The 15982-nt window shown below is 55.7% G+C and overlaps 1 protein-coding gene across 2 annotated transcripts in view; it reads left to right on the top strand.

The window, feature by feature from the left end:
• Positions 1-4442: 4442 nt before the first annotated feature.
• The window catches only part of VSTM2B (V-set and transmembrane domain containing 2B), a 182625-nt gene continuing 171085 nt past the window's right edge, over positions 4443-15982 (top strand). The window contains exons 1-3 of one of the 2 annotated variants that reach the window (XM_078668548.1): positions 4443-4868; positions 5577-5761; positions 13633-13665. In XM_078668548.1, coding sequence (XP_078524674.1) covers positions 4796-4868; positions 5577-5761; positions 13633-13665 — 291 coding nt within the window. In that variant the 5' untranslated portion in view covers positions 4443-4795. The remainder of the gene's footprint in view (positions 4869-5576; positions 5762-13632; positions 13666-15982) is intronic. The other variant, XM_078668547.1, reaches the window with a different exon arrangement.

The following is a 15982-nucleotide window of genomic DNA, read 5'->3' as shown; positions in this document are numbered from 1 at the left end:
GTCTCGGCGGCGGGGGAAACCGCCCAAGTCTTCCATACCTTCCATACTTAGTAAAAGGAGACACAGGAGCCTTCGTCTGCAGGAGGAACCCAGATTTATTTCAATAGCCCGGGCTATGGAACAGAGTCCCAAGCTAGTCAGAGACAAACCCCACGAGGCTGCTACTTCACTCTGTAGCTTACAAACCTTTTATACATTTTTCATCCCAGTATTGTGGCTGTCAGACCATTGTTTAATCAGGGCAGTGTTTACAGTTGATAACCAGATCCAGACGATGTTTGTAGTTAGTGACCTGGTCTAGGCTTGGTACACAGATCATTGTTCACTCGGCTTTGATCAAGACTCAGTTTTTCAGGTCATTGTTCAATTGCCTTGATCAAAGCCCAGTCCTTCAAGTTATTGTTTAATCACCCTGATCAGGGCCCAATAGTCAGACCATCGTCTAGATAACCTGATCACGGTGTCATGGATGTTTACCAGGCTGGGAGCAGGAGATGGAAAACAAGCTTGTTTACACAGGGCGTGGGTGTCTCATCGCTTTCTGTTGAACTCCAAAGAACAGGGGGGTTGGATGTGCGACAGTTCCTGGGCAGAAATGCAGGCTGCAAGATGGTTTTTGTCGTGTCAGTTTAGATTTTTCTCAGGCATCAGCAAAAACGACCAGGTGGCTCGTGTGGAAGTGTTTGACACGAGATGGCAATGAAAAAGCAATGGCGTCCTGGTACAAATGAAGCCGATCAGAAGAACACTTTCCTCACCTGAAGCCTTCCAGCGGTGTCTTGGGGGAGAGCGATTTCATCAGTGACCTCCTCACCCTGTGGCGGAATTGCTAGCAGCAGAAAAATGGGGGCTACCCAAAAAGTTGGACTTATTTTCAGTGAGGACCCCCGTGGAGGGGTGTTGATTTGTGTGGGCACTGGGCTGGCAGGAGGGGGGGCTGACCTGCTGGTGGTCCAGAACCTCTCTGCCTTACCACGGGATGCCTGGAGTTGTACTTTTTGGGGGAACAGGAACAGAGCACTAGGTGGAGTATGCTTTTGCATGAAACTGTGGGTATTGACCATTCCTCCATGAGACTGAGGGGAAGTTGCCACTACGGTATGCTTGCCAATAATCTCCGGGATGCCCTGGGTTGAGGGCAAGGGTGTTGGTTAAAGAATCGGTGCCATCTGGTACTCTGCATTCTGATGTCTAACACCCTAATGGAAAGTGGAGACACTTGTTGTATTGCTTTTAATTATTGCTTGTACATTCTCTGTTTCTTTAATCATTGTTGCTGATCTTATGTACGGTACTCTCATATCTATAAAGACTGCTTAACTATGATTCTCTTTTCTCACTGATACTGTGTGAATAAAATTAAAGGGCTACGCTTGGCTAAGCCATAATCAATCTAACTTGTCTCTCTCCTTGCGAGTCTTCTCAGTTAGGGTAGCGACTTGACAGTTTTGAGCGCACTAAAGCAATTTAAAGATGACTAACCATTGTGAAGGGCCTTCTGGTATGTAGGGACTATTGCTGCAATTTTTTTTATAACTTTTGATCCATTTGAACTAAAAACTAAGATGTTTAATTTTAAATCTGCAGATAATGCAGCAGATGATTGATAACATGGCAAATGCGGTAAATCCATATTTTTGCAAAAAAACGCTGCAGCCGCAGTATCACATATTTCCAGTGGCCCTGGCTAGAGGTCACTGCAGCAAAGATATATTCTATGCACGTCTACACATTCTGAGCCACAGCATGCTTTAACCCGATTTACATTAAACTGGTTCTATTTTATGGAAAAATTACTAAATGCTTTCTGGTGTATTTAATTTCACAGAGTACGTTCTGCTTTCGTTCTTCGGATCTGCAATGAACATGAAAGAACAAGACACCAAGGATTTAAAGAGCTTGTTGGAAAGGTGATTGAATGTTCATGTATCATAAGGAAGAAAGTACCCCTTGTGGTGTATTACAAGTCAGATCATACTTTATTGGACTAATGGCCCCACTATAGGGGCATGTGTTGAACTCATGGTCACAGGTTCAAATGGGGGGGTACACTTACATCCTTCTAAGGTCGATACAATGAGCACTATTGAGTTGGATTACAATAAACCTCTGTTAGTTAGGCCACTACACCCTTGGGTGCAGTATGCTTCACAAATACAAGTTATGTATGACCTTATAAGTGAATGGGGCGTTCCACCACCATACAGTGGAACAAGGCTGACTCTGTGATTTGCAATATTGTTTGTGCGTGCGAATGGTTAGAGGACACATTTGCAGTATTTAAATATTTAAGGGCACTACGTGTGGATTATTTAGACGCAAAGGACAATCAATATATTCATGAGCCGTGCCGATTACGGAGTATCAGCGGGTCTCAATAGTCCAGCAGGTACCGACAGATAGGAAGGAACAAGGGAGTGGAAGGAAAGACAATTGAGGGATGGTAGATGAGAAATTAGGGGAGAGAATGAGAGAAATGTTGAGAAGTGAAAAAGCAATGCATAGTGTGAAGCGGTGCGTGAGGGTCGGTAAGGCTAGGCTGAATGGGGTGGGGAGAGAGACAGGAATCGAGCACTGGACCGAAGGGAGAGGTGTGGTGTCAGGTAAATAGAAAGGAGGCAGGGGGAAAGTGAGGGGTGGGGGTACACCAACATTAAATTGAGCGGGGGGTGATGAGAAAAGGAGGACTACAGCACTGAGACATTGACGGGGCGGATATAAGGGGCAAAGAGGGCAAATCGAAAAGAACATTCACATCCTGCTGGAGGAAGATGCAGCAACAGCGAGGGAATGTGGCTTAACGCCTAGACGGACGACCTTGAAGCTAGGGAACAAGGAGGTTCAAACATCCTGTGATTCTGGGCAAATGTTAGTCTTCCAGTGCCTAAAAAAGAATGAGTGTCTCTGGAATGCAACTGGTGCTCATAAAAAGCGCTCCGACATCTTCGGGTCGAGTTCGCGCTATATAAAACAACAAGGAAAATAACGGGGGGGGGGGGGCGAATATTCACTGGTGAATACAGGAAGGAACCCAAGTCTCTGCCAGACTTGTACATGCCGCAGTCCGCAATAACCAATGCCCCCTCGACTCCCGCGTAAGGAGCTGCCCAGAGGGGGCGTCCACCCATATGGGCTTTTTCCTTCTCTGAGCTCCCCGCCCTGCCTCTCTTCCCTTCGCCTGTGCCGTCGCCGTTCCCTTCTCACTCCACCAGGTCTAGGTAGTCAGTCTGGTTTGGTCTTCGCCCTCCCTTGTGCTCGGGCAAAGGCTGATGGTTACATTTCTCACGAATCCTGGAGTATCTCGTGTAGTGCTCACAAGTGACGTGCTCGTGTAACTACCACCAGCCATAGTTCATACTTGGGGGGGGGGGGGGGGGGGGTGAAGCAGCCCCCGCCTCCATTCCAGCGCTCTCCTTCGTTCCTGCATTCGCCGACTGCCCTCTACCGGCGGGCTCTGCTTCCCTTCTCTGTGCTCCTCCAACCTGCGCCCACCAAACCCCAGCCTCAAGGGTGCCCCTCCTTTTCCATGCCTGCCCCCATTCCTCGTGGCCTCCCCCACAAGGCGCCGCTCCTTCGGCTGTTCCCCCCTTCCAGCAGTGCCCGCTGTGCCTGGCCTCGGCCCCCTCCACTGCTCGCCATGCTCAGCACGTCCGAAGGCACTTCTGAGGTTTAACCCGCACAGCTCATTCTGTGCCGGCCCCGCTGGGTAAGAGAGAGGGAGGGGTGGAGCTCTGGCCCCTCTGAGGCTGAGCTCACTCCGAGCCAATAGAAGCGGCGAGCCAGCCAAGGCTCAAGCCCTTGCGACGCCCGCTGCGCCAGAGGCTGGTGCCCACACGCGTGCCCATGCCAGCATCAACCCAGTCTGGTCGTCATCGCTTCTTTGGCGCTGACCAGCGGTGGCAGCCACTGAACAAGGCTTAAGGACCGCCAGCTCTCGGAGCTCAGCCCTACCACCTGAGCGTCCTCGATTCAGCATTAAATAAAGTAACGCAGGCGGAGATGTCTGTGCGTATTTGTAATCCAGCATGTCCTGCAAGGGAATATCTGCCACTGCATGCCCCGTAAGGGCACTCAAATAGAAATGTGTATTATATAGCAAAAAGTCGGTGTGGCTTTACAGGCAACTGCTGCCCCCTCACACGGCGCGCTGCGCTCCCTCCCCGCGCTTCTCCCACACTGCCAGTCTCAACAGTGCGCTGCCCAGACCCCTCGCGCGCAGGAGGGAGGGGGCAGCCTGTGCTGATGTGAAGTGCGCGAGTCTCTCTGCCCAGTCTGAGGAGGTGCTCAGAGAGGACGGCTGGAGGCACCAGTGAGCACAGGACCTGCTTCGTAGCGCTCCCCCCGACCGAGGGACCAGGCTGCAGAGGGGACGCCGTGCCGGGAGCACCCACACCCAGGTCAGGAGTGAAGGAAGGAGTCCCTTCCTGGACCCGGCGGCCTCTCCAAACCAGCAGCCCAAAGTGACCCGGCGCGCCAGGGGAATGGGGTTTGGCCACGTCCCCCACCTGCAGCTTCTGGGCAGCGAGACGCCCCACTCCACCCGTGGAAGTTGAATCGTGAGTGGCGGGGGTCGGCTTTCACCGGAGGAACAAGTGCGCGATTCTTTTCGAGGACAAGCGCTTCGTGCCATGGTCGGAGAGCTGTGGATTGCCCACTGGGTGGACAAACATTAGGATCGGCGTCTGGATATCTGTTATTTTTTAGGGGGCGGCCCTGCTTTCGCCTGCCACGGGATGTGAGTTTGCCAGCTGAAACCTTCCTGCGCCCCGCACACCTGCGCTGCCCCACGTATGAGATGGAAAGGCGCGGAGTGCTCCGCGCCGTGTGTTACCTGATGCTGAACGCGCCCCTGCTCTTCACTGCACACGGTGAGTACGCGCCACACGGCGGCAGTGGGGACCCACCGAGGGCTGGAGAGAGCAGGTGTCACCCCAAAGATTGGACAGTGGGCGCAGATTTGGAGGGCATTGCCAGGGCGCAACAGGTGCCCACAGCCAAAAGAAACACACGCCTTGCTTAGGAGGAGGGGGGCAAGGAAGAGGGGCGGAGAGCTCAAAAACTGCCAAGATAATGCATCACACCCTAGTACCACGGTGAATCCCGAGTGAGTGGAGCAGCCCTCAGAGCAGGGGTGTCAACCAAGAGAAAAGCCAGAGGGAGTGTGGAGAGGGTGTATACCGTGGCGTGGGCCGCCACACGAGCCACGAGGGGTCTGCAGCGTCCAGCCAGGGTCTTGGGTGGACTCCTTACCCCTGGTATGTTCATCTGGTCACTGGCTCGTGGAGGGCACGGGGCGGGATACACATTTAGTGGCATTCGTGGTCCACGTCCCACCTTAATGTTCCTGTTTCCGCTACAATGTTCGCTGAACTTGGAGCAAAGGGACGGGTCTGTGGAGAGAATCAGTGGTACATAAGAGGGGTATTGTTGGGGCCTGGGAGAGAGGCTGTTAGAACACAGCGCACGTAGAGCCTGGTCGACACGGCGTCTTTTCTGAGGAGACGCTTTAGCCATAGGTGGGAGGCCCTCGTGTTTACAGCCCCCGCTAACCTCCTGTCCTTGTGTCTTCTCCCCAGCCACCTTCACCGAGGTGCCCAGAGATGTGACCGTCAGGGAGGGGGATGACATTGAGATGCCCTGCGCCTTCCGAGCCAGCGCATCCAGCTCGTACTCCCTGGAGATCCAGTGGTGGTACCTGAAGGAGCCAGCCCGGGAGCTGGCGCACGAGCTGGCGCTGAGCGCACCTGGCAGCAGGAACAAGGTAACTCCTTCCCCACCCCCAACACAGACCCCCGATCGGGAACGACGTAATGTGGCCCCACAACTCCATGGCAACCCAGGGAAGGGGACACAATACACACACACCTGGCCCCCAACTCTGACCCTAGGTAGCAGAAAGGAGGTAATGTGCCCACTAACACCTGGCACTAACCCCGGCCTTGGATCAGGGACACAGTACTATAGCTCCACTCCCTGCCACAGCACGTCCCTCACCCCGTGTACCCCTGCCAATGTACCCCCCCCCCCCCCATCAACCACACACACTGGCACTCAGTCCCCGGGCAGCGGAGCAACGTTCATGACCTCAGCCTCCACGCAGGTGCCGGTAGAAGGGAGGGTGTCACGCGCCACGCCTCTGGACGCACCTCTGCCCCTTGGCAGCAGGAACTAGGTACCGTCCTCAAATACACCGCCCCGCCCCCCCCCCAACGGTCCTGGAGCGGGAGCAAAGTACTCCAGCTCCACTCCCTACCATACAGCGCCCCTGACAACGAGCGCCCCTGCGGGAACAAGGTCCCCCCTCCCCCCGACCAAAACACGCGCACCTGACACACGGGAACAAGGTTACAGAGCACCTACACACATAGATACCACCGGACCACAGGGGCCATAATTGCGTAAAGACCGTTATATCCCTTGTCCCGCAGGCTCATGGCATTCAGTGCAACTGGCCGCGACCCTTTACACTTGCCACTCTACCTAACAGCGGGCACAGAGGAAGCATGATAACGCCCCCATACCCAGGGAACAGCCCTGGCAGCAGGAACATGGTACGCCCCCCAAAAAAACCTCACGTACACTTGGCACTGAGCCTCCACCCAAATACACTATTGATGCAGACAGGTCCTTAATTGCAGGAGGGACGTGCAGCCTCCAACAAACACACGGCTTTGCCAGCACGAACACGGTAAGGACAACATTGTCTCTGGCACATTGAAGCGGCACTGACTGTCAATGGCAAAAAACAAGCCCCACCCCCAACACACACATACGCGCGCGCACGCTCCTCTGGTGTAAGTGCTTACCCTACCACTCTCCACGCGCTGCCATGTGTGGCAGGGAGCACCCTAACAGGAAGACCAACGCGCGCCCCTAAAGGCGGACCAGGCAGTGGTGGTGCAGCTGGTGCAGTGGCACCGGGGCTCATTGAACCCTGGATATTGCTGTATTTCACAGTTCGAACAATGACCTGGGGGCCATTGACCCACTGGCCACGCCCCTCACCAGGCATCTCGAAAAAAGGTAACACCTGACACACTACTAACAGAGATAGAATGTGTCCTCCGCCTTCCACACCGCCATCACCCCGAAAAATAATACACGTGTTATACTGAGCGCCCCCAAGATCAAGCACAGGATAATAGCCCAAGGGTCTGACCACCCCGCGCAGACAAGAACAGGCACAATCCTGCCACGCGCCCTGGCAGCAGAAGAGTGACCGTCACTGGCGCGCACAGTCCTAGCCCTGTCCCTTGGGCTTCTCACAGTGGAGGCACACCTTCCACAGAGAGACAGGGCGATGGAGAAAAGAACCCGCCCCATCTCATCCGATGCTTCAGAATTAAGAGCCAACACGAAGATCTTGTCCGCGATCCAAAACTGGCACTGAAACCCAAGTAAGAGCGACAAAAACATGTTTTTGAGCACATAAATTACCAGCAGGCCTGCTGCCGCCTTTAGACATCCCACAGACTTGGAGGCACCAAGAAAAATAGAATATTTCAAAATAACAGGGCACTATACTTCTTTTCAGTTCACTATGCAACCGTTGGCCGGGTGAGAAGACTCAGACCTGCGATGGGTGTGGTGGCCGGGGTTTGCAAGATATGAATATGGTGCTTTGCAGCAGAGGAGGCCAGGTGCTCGCCAGGCAAACCCAAGCGTCCCCTTTAATGCATCCTTGGCAGACTCATTTACCCCAAACCTGAAGTGCCCAACAGGTGCCCAATAGAACCCTGAGAGCAGATGCAGAGAGGACGGGGCCGCACTTGGCCCAAGTGGGCTCTCTGACAGAGCCTCAAAAAGAAGGGGGCCTCCGATCATCTGTGACAGTACTCAGGGAGAGGGCGCCTCGGGGACAGGATCCTTCGGAAACTACAACTCCGATGTGGACTTGGGTCATCGGTGGCAGGGACTCAGGTGGGGGTGGGGGCTGAGTCATGGTTAGACAGCCTCCCGGTGAGAGGGCTCCGCAGTTTATATCCGTCTGTGACAGAGCTTCCGGGGAACGGGGCGCCTCAGACCATCTGTGACAGAGCCTCAGGGAGAGGGGAAGCCTCAGACCATCTCTGACACAGCCTCATAGAGAAGGGGGGCCTCAGACCATCTGTGACAGAGCCTCGGGGAGAGGGAGAGCCTCAGACCATTTGTGACAGAGCCTCAGGGAGAGGGAGGCCTCAGACCATCCGTGACAGTCCTCAGGGAGAGGGAGCGCTTCAGACCAGCTGTGACACAGCCTCATAGAGAAGGGGGGGCTCAAACCATCTGTGACACAGCCTCATAGAGAAGGGGGGCTCAAACCATCTGTGACAGAGCCTCAGGGAAAGGGAGCGCCTCAGACCATCAGTGACAGAGCCTCGGGGAGAGGGAGTGCCTCAGACCATCTGTGACAGAGCCTCAGAGAGAGGGAGCGCCTCAGACCATCAGTGACAGAGACTCAGGGAGAGGGGACGCCTCAGACCATCAGTGACAGAGACTCAGGGAGAGGGAGAACCTTAGACCATCAGTGACACAGCCTCAAAGAGAAGGGGGCCTCAGACCATCTGTGACTGTCCTCAGGGAGGGGGGGGGGGCGCCTCAAACCATCCATCTCTGACACAGCCTCATAGAGAAGGGGGGCCTCAGACCATCTGTGACAGAGCCTCGGGGAGAGGGAGAGCCTCAGACCATTTGTGACAGAGCCTCAGGGAGAGGGAGGCCTCAGACCATCCGTGACAGTCCTCAGGGAGAGGGAGCGCTTCAGACCTGCTGTGACACAGCCTCATAGAGAAGGGGGGGCTCAAACCATCTGTGACACAGCCTCATAGAGAAGGGGGGCTCAAACCATCTGTGACAGAGCCTCAGGGAAAGGGAGCGCCTCAGACCATCAGTGACAGAGCCTCGGGGAGAGGGAGTGCCTCAGACCATCTGTGACAGAGCCTCAGAGAGAGGGAGCGCCTCAGACCATCAGTGACAGAGACTCAGGGAGAGGGGACGCCTCAGACCATCAGTGACAGAGACTCAGGGAGAGGGAGAACCTTAGACCATCAGTGACACAGCCTCAAAGAGAAGGGGGCCTCAGACCATCTGTGACTGTCCTCAGGGAGGGGGGGGGGCGCCTCAAACCATCTGTGACAGAGCTTCAGGAAGAGGGGAAGCCTCAGACCATCTCTGACACAGCCTCATAGAGAAGGGGGGCCTCAGACCATCTGTGACAGAGCCTCGGGGAGAGGGAGAGCCTCAGACCATTTGTGACAGAGCCTCAGGGAGAGGGAGGCCTCAGACCATCCGTGACAGTCCTCAGGGAGAGGGAGCGCTTCAGACCAGCTGTGACACAGCCTCATAGAGAAGGGGGGGCTCAAACCATCTGTGACACAGCCTCATAGAGAAGGGGGGCTCAAACCATCTGTGACAGAGCCTCAGGGAAAGGGAGCGCCTCAGACCATCAGTGACAGAGCCTCGGGGAGAGGGAGTGCCTCAGACCATCTGTGACAGAGCCTCAGAGAGAGGGAGCGCCTCAGACCATCAGTGACAGAGACTCAGGGAGAGGGGACGCCTCAGACCATCAGTGACAGAGACTCAGGGAGAGGGAGAACCTTAGACCATCAGTGACACAGCCTCAAAGAGAAGGGGGCCTCAGACCATCTGTGACTGTCCTCAGGGAGGGGGGGGGCGCCTCAAACCATCTGTGACAGAGCTTCAGAAAGAGGGAGAGCCTCAGACCATCTTTGACAGAGCCTCAGGAGAGGGAGCGCCTCAGACCATCTGTGACAGTCCTCAGAGAGAGGGAGCGCCTCAGACCATCTGTGACAGAGCCTCAGGGAGAGGCAGCGCCTCAGACCATCTGTGACAGTCCTCAGAGAGAGGGAGCGCCTCAGACCATCTGTGACAGAGCCTCAGGGAGAGGAAGCGCCTCAGACCATCTGTGAAAGAGCCTCGGGGAGAGGGAGCGCCTCAGACCATCTGTGAAAGAGCCTCGGGGAGAGGGAGCGCCTCAGACCATCTGTGACAGAGCCTCAGGGAGAGGGAGCGCCTCAGACCATCTGTGAAAGAGCCTCGGGGAGAGGGAGTGCCTCAGACCATCCGTCTGTGACAGAGCGTCCGGGAAACAGGGCGCCTCAGACCATCTGTGACCGTCCTCAGGGAGAGAAGACGCCTCAGACCATCTGTGACTGTGACAGTCCTCAGGGAGAGGGAGCGCCTCAGACCATCTGTGACAGAGCCTCAGGGAGAGGGAGCGCCTCAGACGATCTGTGACAGAGACTCAGGGAGAGGGAGCATCTCTGGCCATCTGTGACAGGCCCACGGGAGAGGGAAAGCCTCAGATCATCTTTGACAGAGTCTCAGGGAGAGGGAGCGCCTCAGACCATCAGTGACAGAGACTCAGGGAGAGGGGATGCCTCAGACCATCAGTGACAGAAACTCACGGAGAGGGAGAACCTTAGACCATCAGTGACACAGCCTCAAAGAGAAGGGGGCCTCAGACCATCTGTGACTGTCCTCAGGGAGGGGGGGGCGCCTCAAACCGTCTGTGACAGAGCTTCAGGAAGAGGGAGAGCCTCAGACCATCTTTGACAGAGCCTCAGGAGAGGGAGCGCCTCAGACCATCTGTGACAGTCCTCAGAGAGAGGGAGCGCCTCAGACCATCTGTGACAGAGCCTCAGGGAGAGGGAGCGCCTCAGACCATCTGTGAAAGAGCCTCGGGGAGAGGGAGTGCCTCAGACCATCTGTGACAGTCCTCAGAGAGAGGGAGCGCCTCAGACCATCTGTGACAGAGCCTCAGGGAGAGGGAGCGCCTCAGGGAGAGGGAGCGCCTCAGACCATCTGTGAAAGAGCATCATAGAGAGGGGGCGCCTCAGACCATCAGTGATACAGCCTCAGGGAGTGGGAGCACCTCAGACCATCTGTGACAGTCCCCAGGGAGAGGGAACGCCTCAGACCAGCTGTGACAGAGCCTCATAGAGAGGGGGCACCCCAGACCATCAGTGACAGTCCTCAGGGAGAGGGAGCACCTCAGACCATCAGTGACAGCCTCGGAGAGAAGGGGGCCTCAGACCATCTGTGACAGTCCTCAGGGATAGGGAGCGCCTCAGACCATCTGTGACAGATCCCTGGGAAGAGGGAAAGCCTCAGACCATCTGTGACAGAGCCTCAGAGAGAAGGGGGCCTCAGACCATCTGTGACAGAGCCTCAGAGAGAAGGGGGCCTCAGACCATCTGTGACAGAGCCTCAGAGAGAAGGGGGCCTTAGACCGTCTGTGACAGTACTCAGGGAGAGGGAGCGCCTCAGACCGTCTGTGACAGAGCCTCAGTGCAAGGTGCTCCTTAGGTCATGACTGACTGACGCTCACAAATTGAGCTCCTCGGATTATCTCTGCCACAATCTCACAGAGAGGGTCTCCTCAAACAATCCCTGACAGAGCCTCGCCGAGTGGAGGAGCCTCAGACAATCTGACAGAGGCTGCCATAGTGGTCTCCCCAGTCCTTCTGTGGACAGCCTTGTAAAGTAGCGGCTCCTCAGTCCATCTGTGACTGAGACTTAGGAATGGCCCGAAGAAGGCCCACTCATCACCAGAGCCTTGGTTAGTGGGCTCCGCAGACCATCTCTGACAGAGCCTCGGTAAGAGGGGCCTGCTCCCCACTCCGTCTGTGACGCAGCTCACGGGGAGGGGTCCTCAGACCATCCCTGACAGAGTCTCAGTGAGAGGGGCCTGCTCCCCACTCCATCTGTGACGCAGCTCGAGGAGAGGGGTCCTCAGACCATCCCTGACAGAGTCTCAGTGAGAGGGGCCTGATCCCCACTCCGTCTGTGACGCAGCTCACGGAGATGGGTCCTCAGACCATCCCTGACAGAGTCTCAGTGGGAGGGGCCTGCTCCCCACTCCATCTGTGACGCAGCTCGAGGAGAGGGGTCCTCAGACCATCCCTGACAGAGTCTCAGTGAGAGGGGCCTGCTCCCCACTCCGTCTGTGACGCAGCTCGAGGAGAGGGGTCCTCAGACCATCCCTGACAGAGTCTCAGTGAGAGGGGCCTGATCCCCACTCCGTCTGTGACGCAGCTCACGGAGATGGGTCCTCAGACCATCCCTGACAGAGTCTCAGTGGGAGGGGCCTGCTCCCCACTCCATCTGTGACGCAGCTCACGGGGAGGGGTCCTCAGACCATCCCTGACAGAGTCTCAGTGAGAGGGGCCTGATCCCCACTCCGTCTGTGACGCAGCTCGAGGAGAGGGGTCCTCAGACCATCCCTGACAGAGTCTCAGTGAGAGGGGCCTGCACCCCTCTCAGGCTGTGACGCAGCTCGAGGAGAGGGGTCCTCAGACCATCCCTGACAGAGTCTCAGTGAGAGGGGCCTGCACCCCTCTCAGGCTGTGACGCAGCTCGAGGAGAGGGGTCCTCAGACCATCCCTGACAGAGTCTCAGTGAGAGGGGCCTGCACCCCACTCCGTCTGTGACGCAGCTCACGGAGATGGGTCCTCAGACCATGTCTGACAGAGCATCGGTGAGAGGGGCCTGCTCCATCGGTGACGCAGCTAGGTGCATTTGTGACAGAGCTCTAGCGAGCAGGGCTCCTCAGATTACCTCTTAATTAGCATCAAAGAGGGGGCCTCTTTGGACCGCACCTCCCCTAGCCTCAGAGAGAGGGGGCTTCTAAGACCATGTGTGACAGAGACAGCGGGGTCACCCCATGCCATCAGTGCTGCAGTCTCATATAAAGGGGGCTCCTCAGTGCTTTACCGACAGACCCTCAGAGAGAGGGGGCCCACCAGGCCATCTTCAAGAGACCCTTCGTGAGGGGGGGGGGGTCCTCAGACCATCTACGAAACAGCTTTGCGAAAGGGGGCTCCTCGGACCATCACTGGCAGACCCTGAGAGAGGGGGGTCTCCTCAGTCTAACTCAGACGTAGCACTCGGAGAGGGTCCCCCCCCCCCCCCCATAGAGACTCTCTGACAGGACATCAGTAGCAGGGGGTTCCCAAGTCGATTTCTGCACAGCCTCAGCGACAAGGGACTCCTCACAATCTGACGTAGGGTTCCCTCAGAACATCTTCGACTCAAGGAAGATGGGGGGGGGGGATTGGCCCTCAGACTATCTTTGCCAAATCCTCAGTGGTAGTACCCCAGCAGGCAGCAGCCATACCTCCTCCCTGCTGGTGGCCGGTGGGCACTGCCGGCCACAGGCACGCACGTGCCACAAGTTTGACGTGTATCGCTGTAATCCCTACGGGTACCTTAAAACAGACACGTGTGTTACCAAACAATGACCGCAAGGAACCCCCCTCAAGGTGGTTCATTTGCGTTATGAATTCCCACGGACTTCCCTTGGTCTCAACACAGACATTTTAGAAGCATTTTCAGTTCTAATCTACAGCTTTCTTCACAGCCTGAACTGCTACACACCCTCACTCCCCCCCCACAACCCCTCCCCCCCAAAAAAGCACAACACTTCAGTCCGTGTCCTTGGTTAGTACGTCTCAAAAGGACATACCCGCCAATCTTGTGCATTAACCCCTAGCATACTACCCCCCCCCTCCCCCAGGGCGAACGCTAACGTGACGGGCAGTCACACGACGACACGACTGTCCCCCGTGTCCCCAGCCCCCGACAGACGGCCTTTTCTCGTGTGTCTAATAAAGTCTGTACATTGTTTTTCAGGCAACAGGAAGTAAGGATGCAACGAAAATCAGTGTAAGTTTTGCACAGTGTTCGTCATGTGCATGCAAAATGTTGGCATCAGCGGCGGCGCAGTGGGGTGTACTTGTGTGTAGGGCCGGCTTTAGGGCGGTGTGACCAGTGCGGCTGCACAGGGCGCTGACCTGTAGGGGGCACTAACCTCTGGTGGGTGGGGGCTGTGTTTAGCCGTATGGTAGGGTTTAAAAGCACCTGCTGCAGAGCTCCTTGTGCATCTAGCTTTCAGGCTGCAATAAAAATGTCGTGATATCTCTTGTAATTAATGTTCCTGTTGCAGAGAGAGGGAACGGAGTTTTGTCTAGTGATCTGTATTGTATGTGGATAGCTGAGTGGACTAGCGAAGCCATTCTTTACCAGCGCTTTGGTTCAATGTAAGTGAGAGGGGAGGCTATGGAGAGATGAGAGAGGCTTTTATGAGGTAGTAGTGAGGGAGTCCGAGGAGGAGGTCATATGGGGTTGGGGGACGCCTAAAAAAGATTTCGCACCGGGCAACACCAGCGCTAAAGCCGGCCCTGTTTGTGTGTGGGCAGTATGCTTGGCATCGGAATGAAAGGGACCAGTTTACAGCAGGACAGGGCTCTTCTCTGAGAGATCACTACCTTTCAGAGGGCATCTGAGGGGCAACATCCAAACATGGGCATGGCGCAGGCCCACGTATTTTACGCATTTTTCTAATACGAGGTGTAATGACCTCAAGAAACCTACAATTCGAGGGAATGACTCCGATGGAAGGGGGTTATCAGGCCAGTCTCGAGGGGTCGCTCGTGTACAGCAGTCAGAGAGGTGCATTCACTTGTAGAGGGAATTCTCCCTTTAAAAATGTGTGTAGGATCCTTGTTTCTCTCGCTACGTGCAGCGACTTGAAAAATACAGCTCCCCGAGCCTGCGCGGGGGACTTTCTTTATGTACTGAGGCTGAGCAAGCGATGCGCACGGCTGCATACTTGTGTGGGAAACGGGCTAAGGAAACCCGAACAACACTGATCTGTGGTGTGCAAGTGGAACAACCGGAGACCGCTGCTCCATGCATAAGTATACATTATCACAGCTACTTCACAGCACCCACAGAGACAGCGTGGCGTGCATAAGGTCTCCGTCTAGGCCTGGCATCTCACCGATTTAACCGCACTTTTACCGTCGAACCTCAGAGCAGGTGCCAGCAAGCCATAGTATGCCCCACAAGACCACTTTCTGTATAACAGCTTCACCCAGGGCAGGGGCACGGAGCCCCCTGTGTCCTCAAGAGAGAGCTCAGAGGGATCAAGAATGATCTCCTGCCCTCATGCACACGGATTGACAGACACACATATGTGGTTGAAATTCTCTTTGCATTAGGGTTGTCCGTTTCAATGCGGTATGATACACAGTAAGTAAAAGCCCCCTCGGCGGTTCCACGTTAGGGTTATATCCTCAATTTGGCGGGTTGAACATGGCCTTCTGAGCCATCTGTCGCGAAATAATCTGCCACTGCAGCAGCCGGGAAGAAGCGGGGGGGACGGGGGGGGGGCAGGCTGTGGTTGGATAGACGGGTGATGGATAAACTGATGGATAAATACAGCATAGGCCACGCAGGCAGTTGCCTATGCCAGTTCCGGAGGGGCACCGGAAGTAAAAAAAACAACAACAACATATAGGTACGCCGGGAGCATGGGCGCAGCTCCCGTCGGTGCAGCGGGTGCAGTGGCACGGGGGCCCAGCAAATCCTGCTTATTGCTGTGTTTTATAATTCAAACAGACGCCGGGGTTTGGGGGGGGCGCATTTTCTCTCCTGCACTAGGGTCCATGACCCATTGGCTGCTCATTGCTAGAATAGTGTCTATTGAAACAGCTGCGGCAACGATGTTTGTAAGTTTTTTTGTAGAGGAAGGGGGGGGGGGCGGTTGTGCTGTGTCGGAGTAGGGACAGGATGATCGGATGGGTATACTATATATGTTTTGGGCGGATGGGCGGGTAGCAGGGAAAGTTAGCTGGTTAAATAATTAGATGAATCCCAGGGGTTTAATGCGGGCATATGCGGTGCAACGGAACCACCAACCCCTCAGGCGCCCCCAACCCTTCAGGGCCCCCTCAACCCCTCAGGCGCCCCCAACCCTTCAGGGCCCCCTCAACCCCTCAGGCGCCACCAATGCTTCAGGGCCCCCCCCCCAACCCTTCAGAGCGGTTCCACTCCCATTTAGCTCAAAGACTAATGCATATATGGGCGCTGCGGAAAGCTAAAGGGCCCTCCGTCCCATTCTGAAAGGGGGGGCATCCTTTTACGTCACGCTGTTGGTCCTATCTGGAGACATGAGCTCATCGACAGGTGCAGGTGGCAG

This window comes from Lissotriton helveticus, chromosome 12, assembly GCF_964261635.1.
Source record: "Lissotriton helveticus chromosome 12, aLisHel1.1, whole genome shotgun sequence".
NCBI lineage: Eukaryota > Metazoa > Chordata > Amphibia > Caudata > Salamandridae > Lissotriton > Lissotriton helveticus.
Note: the sequence above shows the minus strand (reverse complement) of the source record. Positions and strands in the feature narration are given on the sequence as shown.